The 12,913-nt window shown below is 42.0% G+C and overlaps 1 protein-coding gene across 8 annotated transcripts in view; it reads left to right on the top strand.

The window, feature by feature from the left end:
* DROSHA (drosha ribonuclease III) overlaps nucleotides 1–12,913 on the top strand; it is a 131,220-nt gene that overhangs the window by 15,331 nt on the left and 102,976 nt on the right. For 5 of the 8 annotated variants that reach the window (XM_058430118.1, XM_058430116.1, XM_058430117.1 and 2 more), the window contains 5 exons: nucleotides 1,306–1,416; nucleotides 1,735–1,966; nucleotides 5,777–5,918; nucleotides 8,145–8,299; nucleotides 12,322–12,402. In XM_058430118.1, coding sequence (XP_058286101.1) covers nucleotides 1,306–1,416; nucleotides 1,735–1,966; nucleotides 5,777–5,918; nucleotides 8,145–8,299; nucleotides 12,322–12,402 — 721 coding nt within the window. The remainder of the gene's footprint in view (nucleotides 1–1,305; nucleotides 1,417–1,734; nucleotides 1,967–5,776; nucleotides 5,919–8,144; nucleotides 8,300–12,321; nucleotides 12,403–12,913) is intronic. The other 3 variants (XM_058430120.1, XM_058430119.1, XM_032135360.2) reach the window with 1 other exon arrangement.

The following is a 12,913-nucleotide window of genomic DNA, read 5'->3' as shown; positions in this document are numbered from 1 at the left end:
GGTTTTGACGGTAGTCTAAATGAGTACTACCTAACTAGAGAGAAGCCTTAAAAAGTATGCATTTGGGAAAGAATCTGACAAGTGTGCAAAGAACACTAACGTGTTCATGATAGCATTGTTTATGGTGGAAGAGAAGTAAATGTTAACCTAAATGACTATTATTAGTTTTGTTAAATTATGGTATATACATATAAAAGAATAATAATGTACCTATTAAAAATGCTCCAAATATATAATTATTGAAATAGGTGTTCCTGATTTACTACTGAATGCGAAGGTCAGGCTATAACATTAAAACATTTGTGAAATATAGTGATTTTCTCTGAGTGGTGTTATGTGTGGTTTTTGTTTATGTTTGTGCTTTTTTTTTCCTACAGCGAACATACATTACAAGTTAGTGGTAGAGTTAATGAGAATACTTATTACTTTGATCTGGATGTAAACTTTCATGGATAGTAGTAACTTTGTTAGTGGAGCTGTGAAGGCTACCAGCTGATCTTACAAAGCAGTTTTTCTACTTAGCTGGATTCTCAAGGTCTCTGTGTTCTACCTAAATTTCTTGGGCTTAAATTAAAATCCACCCTATAGGTTTTGTTGTTATTGTTGTTGTTTTGAGACAGCGTTTTGCTCTGTTGCCCAGGCTGGAGTGCGTGGTGCGATCATAGCTCACTGCAGCCTCAGCCTTCCAGGCTCACGTGATCCTCCCACCTCAACCTCCTGAATAGCTGAGACTACAGGTGTGCGCCAACATGCCTGGCTAATTTTTGTACTTCTTGTAGAGACAGGGTTTCACCATGTTACCCAGGCTGGTCTGGAACCCCTAGGCTTAAGTGATCCTCCCGCCTCGGCCTTCCAAAGTGCTGGGATTACAGATGTGAGCCACCACGCCCAGCTGACCCTATAGGTTTTTCCCTCCAAGTACATCCATAGGATGGGTCTTTGCAGATTTCAAGCCCCAGGAAGTCAAGGAGATGGAGTTGTTTTTTCATCCTTCTTTATTGACTGAGTTAATATTAATATTTGTGAGGACCAACATTAGGCAAAGTGTTGGTTCGCCAAGTAGTAATGCCCAAGACTGGGGTTCCAGAGACATCGTTAGGGATGACATAACTGGTTCACTCTTGGATTATTATTATAGTCCTCAGGCCAAATTTATGGCCATATTGAGACCCTGTTTTGTGAAGTCTTAAAGTCTTTTTTTCCTGGCAAAGACAGATGTGGAGGATTCAAAACTGGTATTCTCATTGCTGAAATTGTCCGTATGTGGACATTTCCAAACATTTCGCAAATATCTTTTTTTTTTAGGAGTTACGGTTTATCGGTTGTTCCTGAACCTGCTGGATGCACACCAGAATTACCTGGGGAGATTATTAAAAATACAGATTCTTGGGCCCCACCCCTGGAGATTATGAATCAGTAAGTAGATCTGGGGTGGGGCCTGGGAACTTGTATTTTTAAACAAGTAAACTTCAGGTGATTCTGATGCCACCAGACTGGTATTTGGGAATCACAGGTTTAACAAAAGTACACATGGTGATTTGGCATGGTATTCATATTTTAGGTGAAAAATGCACCAAATAGGTGAAATGGAATAGTTTTTACAATGGAAGAGTATTTTAAATAATTAACCTCCTTTGCCCTCTTTTGAAGTTGGTCCCCAAGTAGGGAGAAGAAGAGAGCTCGTTGGGAGGAAGAGTATTTTTAATAATTAACCTCCTTTGCCCTCTTTTGAAGTTGCTCCCCAAGTAGGGAGAAGAAGAGAGCTCGTTGGGAGGAAGAAAAAGACCGATGGAGTGACAACCAGAGTTCTGGCAAAGACAAGAACTATACCTCAATCAAGGAAAAAGAGCCCGAGGAGACCGTGCCTGACAAGAATGAGGAGGAGGAAGAAGAACTTCTTAAGCCTGTGTGGATTCGCTGCACTCATTCAGAAAACTACTACTCCAGTGACCCAATGGATCAGGTGGTAGGTCCGAAGTAGCAGACAAGCTATAGACCAGGGTTTCTCAGCATTGTCACTATTGGCCTTTAGGGCTGGATAACTCTTGATTGTGGGGACTGCCCTATGCATTGTAGGATGTTTAGCAGCATCTCTGGGCTCTACCTATTAGATGCCAGTAGTACCCCTCCCCAGTTGTTATTACCAAAAATGTCTTCAAATATTGCCAAATGTCCCCTGGGGGGAAAGATCACCCCCAGTTGCGAATCACTGTTACAGACAAAAGCCGTTTTAAAAAGCAAAAAGCCAAGAGTGCAGTAGGTTAATTAAAGTGTCTTTTTATAATGCATTTTTATTTATTTATTTTTGAGACAGGGTCTCACTCTGTCACCCAGGCTGGAGTGTGGTGGCACCATCGTGGCTGACTGCAGCCTTGATCTTCCAGGCTCAAGTGATTCTCCCACTTCAGCCTCCTGAGTAGCTGGAACTACGGGGGCACGTGCCACCATGACTGGCTAATTTTTTTTTATTTTTTAGTAGAGACGAGGTCATACTCTGTTGCCCACTCTGGTCTCGAATTCCTGAGCTCAAGCAATCCTCCTGCCTTGGCCTCCCAAAGTGCTGGGATTACAGGTGTGAGCCACTGTGCCCAGCCTATTCTACATTTTTAATGATGCTGGTAGTCTCAATACTGGTGGTTTCATAAGCTTTCACGTGTAACTAGTTCATACAGTTTGTGGTGTGTATGTCTATATGTGTGTGTGTGTTTTTTCCCCAAAATGAAAAATAAGGAAGAATTTGAGTTTGTCTCTTCAAAGTGTATCCTTGACCAAAAGAGCACCAAGCCTACGAAGTTGCCCATGCATATTGGCTAGTTTTGCAGAAAGGGAGAGCCATTGTCACCCTTAATGGGCTGGAGGGAAGACTCCTAGAGCGCATGCTGCCAGGGCCGGGGTGCCTGTGGTGCTACAGCCAGCGTGCTCATTGCCATGGCAGACTCCACCACTATTTCTACATGCCCACTTCTCTTTTCTTTCTTCCATCTCCATTTTATTTTCTGTCACTGTCACATTTTTGTTGTCTCTTCCCCTCTTCCCCCTAGGCGTTATGCCTCCATCCTGTTTGGCATATTTGCCACAGAATAGGCATGTAGTAATGTTCATTGATTAAATGAATGAGTGGACATCTCATTCATTTAATCAATGAACTTTTGCAGATTTAGGCCATGAAAAGTTGCAGATGTTAGATTTAGTGCATGGGATTAGATAAGAGATAAGAGAGGGTTGTGTTATTTGGAATTTTGTGAAAATAGCTTCTATTTGGACTTACATCTGTGGGGAATTTGAAAGGAGATTTCTGTGTTTTTGGAAACAAAGGATTTGAGAAGTCTTTCATAGTGGTGTGACATTTTATTTGATAAATTAGAGCAGGCTTTTAAGTCATAGTTGATGTGGTACAGGGAAGGGAAAGCTCACATACTGTGCACTTTCACGGTGCCTGAATATTACTCCATGCTTCTCATGTTGTCTTACTTGACTGTGAAAACACCCCTGGCAAGAAGGTGGTTCTGTCAGTTAGAAATGCTGCTAGGAGTAATAACACCTGACTAAGTGGGACTTAAACAAGCTGGGTTTGTTCTTCTCATAATAAGGTACCTAGAGGGAGGCCGTGGCTGGTGTTCACTGAGTGGCTCAGTCATGGCAGGCCGTGCTGTCTTCCTGAGCATCTTCCACAGTTGCAGGATGATGCAGGACCAGCAGGCCTCAGGTCCTTACACACCCGTGTCCCCACACGCAGGATGCAGAGGGCATGCTGGGTGAGCATTCTTGTAGTGTCTTGCCCGAGCTCTCCTTTCATCCCTTGACTTCCCTTCCATCCCTTTACCAGAGCCATGTGACATGCCTACCCCAGGGATTTGTTTTTCCTTACTACCATAACAGAGTTCCACAAACAGCATGGCTTGAAACCACACACATTTGTCATCTCACAGCTTGGGAGGTCAGAAGTCCAGCTTGGGTCTCACTGGCTCCATCAAGATGTCAGCAGGTCTGTGCTCCTTTATGGAGGCTCTGGAGAAAATCTGTTTTCTTGCTCATTCAGGTTGCTGGCAGAGTTCAGTTCCTTGTGTCTGGAGGACAGAGGACCTTGTGTCCTTGGTGGCTGTCAGCTGTGGGCACTTCTTTGTTCCTCCAGGCCATGTGCATTCGTTGACTTGTGGATCCCTTCCTCTGTCTTCAAAGCCATCAATGGTGGTCCAGTCCTTCTCATGTTTTAAATATCTCTTGCCTCTTTTTCTGTTGTATCTCTGACCCCTGTTGGCAAAGGTTCCCTGATTTTAAGGATTCCTGTACTAAGATTGGGCCCACCCAGCTGCAAATCCTTTTTGCCATGTAAGTTAACATATATATTTAATTTCTGGGGATTAGGACATGGACATCTTTGAGAGGGAGGGGCTGGTGGCTCAGCCTACCTTCCCAGAGATCAGGAGTTCTCTTCTCCAAATCTTATAGAATCCTGCTTCTATTAGGAAGAAAGGAAGAATGGCTGCCATAGGTGTTATTCTTAAAACAATAAAGATGAAGACACTGAAGTTCAGGGAGTTTAAACAGGCAGGGCTGGTTGTTTTTTATTACATCGTTATGAGTATATTAAAACTCCAGTGTAGGAGGAAGACTGATAAACTCAAAAGGCTGACATTTGCCTTTGAGTTTTGTTGTCTGTGGTGCAGAGAAGGTGGTGAGAATGTCAAAGCTATACCGGCATCACCACTCCCAACAATGAGATGGGGCCTGAATTATCCCCTCTTCTGGGTACCAGATTTTATGATTTGCCTTAATTTTACATTTGACAGGTCTGGTTTTTACATTTTAAGGCTACTAAGTCAGAGTGTGGACATGTAAAGTGATTTTCAACCTGGAAATTGAGTGAGGAAAAGTGGAAAATTTCCTCTAGGAATCTGTTGCAGAGTCCCGTGTTTGTGGCATGTGTCTGTGTGTGTGTGGGAGAGAGTGTGTGCATGTTTATGTCCTTGTGTTTAAGGCATGAGTGTGTGTGTGTGAGAGTGTGTGTGTGTGTGTGTGTGTGAGAGAGAGAGATAGGGGGTGGGGGAGATATATAGGATATTTCTTGTTGCTCGTTGGATTGATATAGGAGAAGATAGATTATCAGTGATTTTCAGTAGGAAGTGTACATTCCCTAGGAGGGTATTTGATGTCAGTTGTCATGATTCTCTGAGGGTCATGATTTTTTTAAAAATGTCATTTTAAGAGGGTGTAGATGAACTGTTCTAATGTTTCTTTTCTTTTCTTTTTTTTTTTTTGAGATAAGGTCTTACTGTGTCACCCAGGCTAGAGTATAGTGGCACAGTCATAGCTCACTGCATCCTCCAACTCTTGGGCTCAAACAGTTCTCCTGCCTTAGCCTCCCAAGTAGCACAGGCACACACCACCTGGCTAATTTTTTTCTTTTTCATAGAGGTGGGGTCTTGCTATGTTGCCCATGCTGGTCTTGAACTCCTGGCCTCGAGCAGTCCTCCTGCCTCTGCCTCCCAAAGTGTGCTAGGATTGCAGGCGTGAGCAAGCACGCCGTGCCAGTTCTAATGTTTCTGAATGTTGGCAAGGCACATTTACCTGAGGACTGTGTCAGCGATAAGTGTGTGTTTGATTCAGAGTATGATTGCTAGTACTCGAGCATTTTGTTTTTAAATGTTTGTTAAATTGAGGGTTGAAAAATAGCATTTTGCTGTTAAAAATGTTTTGATTACCTGTGAGATCTTACATATGTTTGATATGATCGTTATTGATATAGTTCCTAATATTAATCTTTTATTTTTAAAAGGGAGATTCTACAGTGGTTGGAACAAGTAGGCTTCGGGACTTATATGACAAATTTGAGGAGGAGTTGGGGAGCAGGCAAGAAAAGGCCAAAGCTGCTCGGCCTCCGTGGGAACCTCCGAAGACGAAGCTTGATGAAGATTTAGGTGAGTCAGAGTCACTAACTAGCTTGAGACCCTTGCGATTACAGTTTCATTCCTAAATTTTGGGGAAATACCCTTTAGAGTCCCACATTGAGATTTCTTCTTTTTCATTTTATTTTTCTTAATTACAGTCAGTAAGATACATAGCAGTAGAACTTCCTTCTTTTTGATTCTATTTTTCCTTAGTTCATTTGGCAGAATACAGCAGCGATCTCGTTTGCAAGGCATGCCCCTTGGAGAGTTGTCCAGTCAGAAGAGTTCAGCATCTTTCCGAAAGCAGGAGCCCGTGCCCCCTGCCTCTCATGAGGACAGTTGTCCTTCCTTGGCCCTCTCCTTTGCCAGGTGCACCTGGTTTGATGAGGGAAACAGTGACTATAGCCCAGCTCTGTTTGAAGGTTTCTCTCCACTTGTGTAGATAGTTTGCGTAGCTTTTTCATAAGGTGGTCTATTTTTTCATTATATGTTCTGAGGTTCCAAGTAGCTTGTAAAGTCTTTGAGGATGGAAATTGCTTTTTATCACTTTGTATCCTTAGCCCCTAACAGAATGCCATGCACAGATGAGACATTCAGTGTGCATTTACCTACATGTTCTCTCTGGCTCTCATCTGCCCACCTCCATTACATCCCACACGCTGAGAGGCAGTTATCCATACTGGGCAAAGGCACCTGAGTCGGGAGCTGGATGGCCTGGGTTTGAATCCCTGCTCTACCACCTGCTTGATATGTGACCTTGGGCCAGAGGTTCATCTCCATCTTAGATTTTTCTCATTTGTAAAATAGGGATGACAGTAGCATCTATCTCATGCAGTACATGTAAATACAACTCCATGTTGGATTTTATTATACTACTACATTAATCTCTTATAGGATTAATTTATTTTAAAGATTAATTGTTTTTCTTTTTGTAGAGATGGAATCTCACTATGTAGGATTAATCTAACTTCTAGGTCTTTTTTTTTTTTTTTCAAATTGTGGTAAAATACACATAATATGAAATTTACCATCTTAACCATTTTTAAGCATACAGTTCAATAGGGTTCAACATGACATTGTTTGCAACCAGTCTCCAGAACTGTTTTCCTTTTATAAACTGAAACTCTGGACCTGTTAAGGAATAACTCCCCAGACCCCAATTCCCCCATTCCCTTATTACTACTATGCTACCTTCTTTCTCTATGAATTTGACTCTTAGGTATCTCATATATGTGGAATCATGTAGTATTTGTCTTTTTGTAACTGGCTTATTTCAGTTAGCATAAGTCTGTGTCTGTTTTTATTCAGTCACTTTAAGGACTAACATCTTCTCTTGCTGTTATTGAGGGAAAAAAAATGTCAAGTCTTTGGTCTTGCATTCCCAGCCTTCACTGTGGCATTCCCAGCACTCCCAGCCCCTAACCTCCCAGTGTTTTTCTGTGTGGCCCACGCTCTAGCTAGTCCACTGTGTTCTTAGCTCCACGCTTTTGCCTACGATGCTCCCTCTTCATTCCTTTCTTCTTTTCTCCTCCTTATCATGCTTCTCCCATCACGTCGCAGTGCCTGGGTCACATGTGCTCTTTCTTTGAAATTATCACCAGCCTTTCTGGATCCCAGTGAAACTGCCCTTTTATGGATCTTTACATAGCTTGAATGTTAAACTATGTACTACTACTATGGTTTTTCATTTTATCTGACATTGCTCATCAACTCTTACTTTCTCTCTAAAGATCTTTATTTTCTTTGCTTCCCCAACTAGATTGTGACTTAGCATTATGGGCTATATTTTTTTAATGGTGTTGCTTAGTAGAGTATTTGGTGTAGAGTAGGCCCTTAAGTATTTTCTAGAAGAATAAAGAACTCTTCTTACCTTTAGAGGTTTAGGTCATTTGGAAGTCTCCACAAAAGCCAGTTTTGTCAGCCGGGTGCGGTGGCTCACGCCTATAATCCCAGCACTTTAGGAGGCCGAGACCGGCAATTCACCTGAGGTCAGGAGTTCGAGACCAGCCTGGCCAACATGGCAAAATCCTGTCTCTACTAAAAATACAAAAATTAGCTGGGTGTGGTGGCAGGCGCCTGTAACTTGGGAGGCTAAGGCAGGAGAATCCCTTGGACTCGGGAGGCGGAGTTTGCAGTGAGCTGAGATTGTGCACTGCACTCCAGCCTGGGTGACAGAGCGAGACTCCATCTCAGAAAAAAAAAAAAACAGTTTGTTAATTCCATCAATTTCTGTGTTTTTCTCCCAACCCCTGTTAGAGAGTTCCAGTGAATCCGAGTGTGAGTCTGATGAGGACAGCACCTGTTCTAGCAGCTCAGACTCTGAAGTTTTTGACGTTATTGCAGAAATCAAACGCAAAAAGGCCCACCCTGACCGACTTCATGATGAACTTTGGTACAACGATCCAGGCCAGGTGCGTGTTTTTATGCCCTTGCTATGAAGGTTGCAAACCCAGACATAACGGTTATTGCTCTGGGCTCAGAAGATGCATGTTGCCTAGTAGTGAAACTGAATTTTACTCTCAGGGTTGTGTCCTGAGACACAACCTGAAGGTTAGCTTCAGGTTAGTTCCAAAGCATAAGCACCAGAGCAGCTATCCCTTGAATCATTTTTGATGATGTTTGTAAATTCCGTGTTGGGGAGAGGAGTAATGGCCCTGCCTCATTAAACTTGCAGTAGATGGAAGGAGACACATGGTAGGATGAGGAGAGAGAACTCGGAGGTCTTTTTAGAAATAGTTCACCTGGAAGTTACCTTGCTGCAAAATAGTAAATAAGTCCTATAAGATTTCTTTTTTTTTTAGTTGGTAACAGTCACAAGTTCTCTTCCTTGTTAAACATGTTTGAGCTAATGACATAATAGGTGGACATAATTATTTTTATTTTTAATTACTGTCTTAATATGAAGTAATACGTAATAAAATTAGCATTGTTAAAAAAGATTTGTGTCACACAGATACATAATACATACAAAAATTGTATCTTTAATGCATGTAAAGTTAAGAAGCATAAGGTATATCTATAAAAAGATAATTTAAAATTTGTATTTTGTGGGTAAATTTATAACATTCTATATTAATTAAAATGCTTTTCTCCTGGTTCTTGTTAGATGACAGCTATCCGTCTTTTTTTTATAGAACGTCTGGCAGAAATGTATTTTGTGTGTTCCTTTTACTCTCTTGGAATTGAGCAGAGATGTTTGCAGAACTGCCAATGCATTTTAAAACTTGGTTTTCTTTTTAAACAGCTTTGTTGAGTTATAATTTACATATGATACAATTGTACTTCAAATTTATAATCCAGCATTTTTTAGTATATTCATGGGGCTGCACAACTATCACTACAATTGAATTTTAGAACATTTTTGTCCCCTGTAAAATAAACTTCCTCCGTGTGTGGGTTTTTTTTGTTTTTTTGTGTTTTTGTTTTTTTTTGAGACCTGGTCTCATGCTGTTGCCCCGGCTGGAGTGCACTGGCGCTATAACGGCTCACTGGAGCCTTGACTTCCCAGGCCAAAGCGATTCACCTGCTTCAGCCTCCCAAGTATCTAGGACTATAGGGGCGTCCCACTATGCCTGGATAGTTTTTTTTTTTTTTTTTTTTTTTTTTGAGACAGAGTTTCGCTCTTATTGCCTAGGCTTGAGTGCAATGGCGTGATCTTGGCTCACCACAACCTCTGCCTCCCGAGTTCAAGTGATTCTCCTGCCTCAGCCTCCTGAGTAGCTGGGATTACAGGCATGCGCCACCATGCCTGGCCAATTTTGTATTTTTAGTAGAGATAGGGTTTCTCCATGTTGGTCAGGCTGGTCTCAAAACTCCTGATCTCAGGTGATCCACCTAGCTCAGCCTTCCAAAGTGCTGGGATTACAGGCGTGAGCCACTGTGCCCGGGCTGCCTGGCTAGTTTTAAAAAATTATTTGTAGAGATTAGGTCTCCCTATGTTGCCCAGGCTGGTCTCAAGCTCCTAGGCTCAAGCAGTCCTCCTGCCTCAGCCTCCCAAAGTGTTGAGATGACAGGCGTGAGCCACTGCGCCTGGCCCTCTAGTCTTTTTACTTGACTGTTGTTTCCTGTTTCGCAAGAAGCCTCTACATTGATTTCCGTGGATACCTGTTTCTATCAGAAATTCAACAGTGCTTTGTAAACAGTCTCTCTAATGCTGTTGAGTGTTACTGGTTTTGTGTCCTCTGTATAGTTGAGCCTTGTGAAGGGCTGAATATGTAGGATCCCAGACCTTGGTAAAAGACAAGCAGGTAGGATGTCTCCGCTTTCCTGGAGATCAGTGAGCACTAAGTTAATTTTTTATATTTTTCATCACAACAAGTCATGACTGGCATTAAGAGTTATAACTTTATTTTTGTCTTTTTTTTTTTTGAGACAGAGTCTCAAAAAAACTCCTGCTCTGTTGCCCAGGCTGGAGTTGGAGTGCAGTGGTGTGATCTCAGCTGACTGCAACTTCCACCTCCCAGGTTCAAGCGATTCTCCTGCCTTAGCCTCCCCAGTGGCTGTGACTACAGGCTTGCACCACCACGCCCAGCTAACTTTTGTATTTTTAGTAGAGATGAGCTTTCACCATGTTGGCTAGGCTGGTCTCGAACTCCTGACCTCAAGTGATCTGCCTGCCTCGGCCTCCCAAAGTGTTGGGATTACAGGCATGAGCTATTACACCTGGCCTTAGGAGTGTGTTATAACTTTTTTTTTTTTTTTTTTTGAGATGGAGTCTCACTCTGTCGCCCAGGCTGGAGTGCAGTGGCACAATCTCAGCTCGCTGCAACCTCTACATATCTGGTTCAGACAGTTCTCCCTGCCTCAGCCTCATGAGTAGCTGGGATTACAGGCGCCCGCCATCACGCCCAGTAATTTTTGTATTTTTTAGTAGAGATGGGGTTTTGCCATGTTGGCCAGGCTGGTCTTGAACTCTTCACCTCAGGTGATCTGTCCGCCTTGGCCTCCCAAAGTGCTGGGATTACAGGCGTGTGCCACTGTGCACAGCTGTGTTATAACTTTTGATGAAATCCTGTTACAGCTCTTAGTTGCCAGCTGTTACTCTAGATAATAACATAATATTTCTTTTTGGTAGCAATATTATTCCTCTGCTGTACCACGTGGATCTTTAGATTTCCCAAGAGGCTAAAGAAAGGTATAGCTTTTTACTTTAATACTTTTTTTTTCAAAAAGTCTTATTGACTTTTATATTTTAATTGGACATAATGAGTTATAAATCTCAATAACTTTAAATAAATATGTGTGTGTATATATGTATACGTATATTTTTTCTTTTAAGGCTAGTCAAGTGAAGAAGCAGTGGGAGTGGAGAAGGAACGAAGAAATCTGTAACTGGCTGTGATCAATTACTTGTAAAAAACCATCACACTCTGACCAGCCTGTATTTTTAAATTATTACAAAAAAAGGGAAATGGAACTCCGCTTCTTCATTTTACCTATCTGAGCTCTGGTCTTGTTTTTGATTCAGTATTACCATCTATACCAGAGGAACTCATGAACCTGGCTTGTGAGGCCGTTCAGATTTTGATCTTAGTTCTGCTTCTTTTGGTCTTCTGCCCCACATAAATGGTCCATTTTATTTAGATGGGTCTAGTGGCCCAGAGCGTGACGTGGACTTTCTGCCTTCTCCCCTTTTCTCATGCGTGCTGGTGCCTCTTGTGGAGCAGCCATTTTGTTTTCTTGTCCATCTCATCTGTTTGACGCCCCAGCATTACCTACTTTCGAGTGATTTTTTTTCTTTTAAATTATGAAGCACATCACATATATGTTGTTCTCCTGTCTAGAACAGATATTCACTGAGCACACGGACCCAGTGCTCTTTATCATCCCCATGCTTAGCACTGATCCGTTCCAGAGGTTTTGAAGAATTGCTTGCCTATGGAGCCTTGTGGGCGGAGTTCATGGCACTGAAACAAATTCAGGGAAAGAGATGTAATCTAACCTGACCAGTGTGGCAAGTTTTTCTGGCTTTGGTAGCATTTTCTTCTCTCTGCTAGTGAGGTACCTTACAGTTTCTCTTTTCGAAACACTGAATCCGCAGGTCACCTTCAAAACACTCTATGTGTTCCTCCAGGATATAAAATTTGCTTTTGTGAAAGAGTCATTTTTCTTGAGATAAGAAATAGGGAAACAAAGTGTCCTGGGAATTGGTAGAAGAAGATGGGGGCAAACAGTGTGCTGACATTGGTATTTTCTGCTCGGCTGCACAAATAACTTGGGAATGCAGTGTTGTCACACGGTTTCCCTTTATCAGACAATATAGACAGTTTGCAGCTTTATTGGTTTTGGAACATCCGTTTAATCTTCTAACCGTGACAGCCTCTCAGAGCTTCAGTGCTCATGACATTAAAACCCACACATTTTCGGAGGCATCACTGTGCATGGTGTGGATTTTTCCCTCCAATAAAAACGAATTACATTGTGTTTCTGACAGATGAATGATGGACCACTCTGCAAATGCAGCGCAAAGGCAAGACGCACAGGAATTAGGCACAGCATTTATCCTGGAGAAGAGGTAACTGGTTTGGGTTATTATGTTTGTAAATGCCGAGAAGCCAGAAGTAGACAGATGTTGTTGCTGTTCTGTCCCCCATAAATGAAATAATACCATCAAAATTCTCTTCATATTCCCTAATAGTCTCTGTTACTGATAATTGCAGAGGAAAGCACTTGGGTTTTGGGGGCGGAGTGGGGAATGTTCTCAAGGAAACTTTAACAAAAGTTTTAGTAGTTTGATTATTTAAAATAGGCGTGGTGTATTTGATACGTGTTTCCCATTTTAAGTATTCTTCAGCTGTACATATTATAGTTTTATGTTCCATCATAAGTGGCTATGAATGGCCCTGGAGCGACGCTCTTACTAAAGTGCTCTGAAGCGCATGTCTTCTCTCTCTGGTAGTCTGTCCTTTCCACCAAACTGAATATATATTGACTATTTTACCTGCGTCTCCACCCTTGGTTTATCAGGGACCCTCTAAATAAGTGTAACTGAATAGGTAGAACATTTTTGCATTGTAGAGTCATAT

This window comes from Hylobates moloch, unplaced genomic scaffold (assembly GCF_009828535.3).
Source record: "Hylobates moloch isolate HMO894 unplaced genomic scaffold, HMol_V3 SCAFFOLD_17, whole genome shotgun sequence".
Taxonomy (NCBI): Eukaryota; Metazoa; Chordata; class Mammalia; order Primates; family Hylobatidae; genus Hylobates; species Hylobates moloch.
The sequence above is the reverse complement of the archived record's forward strand: the minus strand, read 5'-3'. Positions and strand labels throughout refer to the sequence as shown.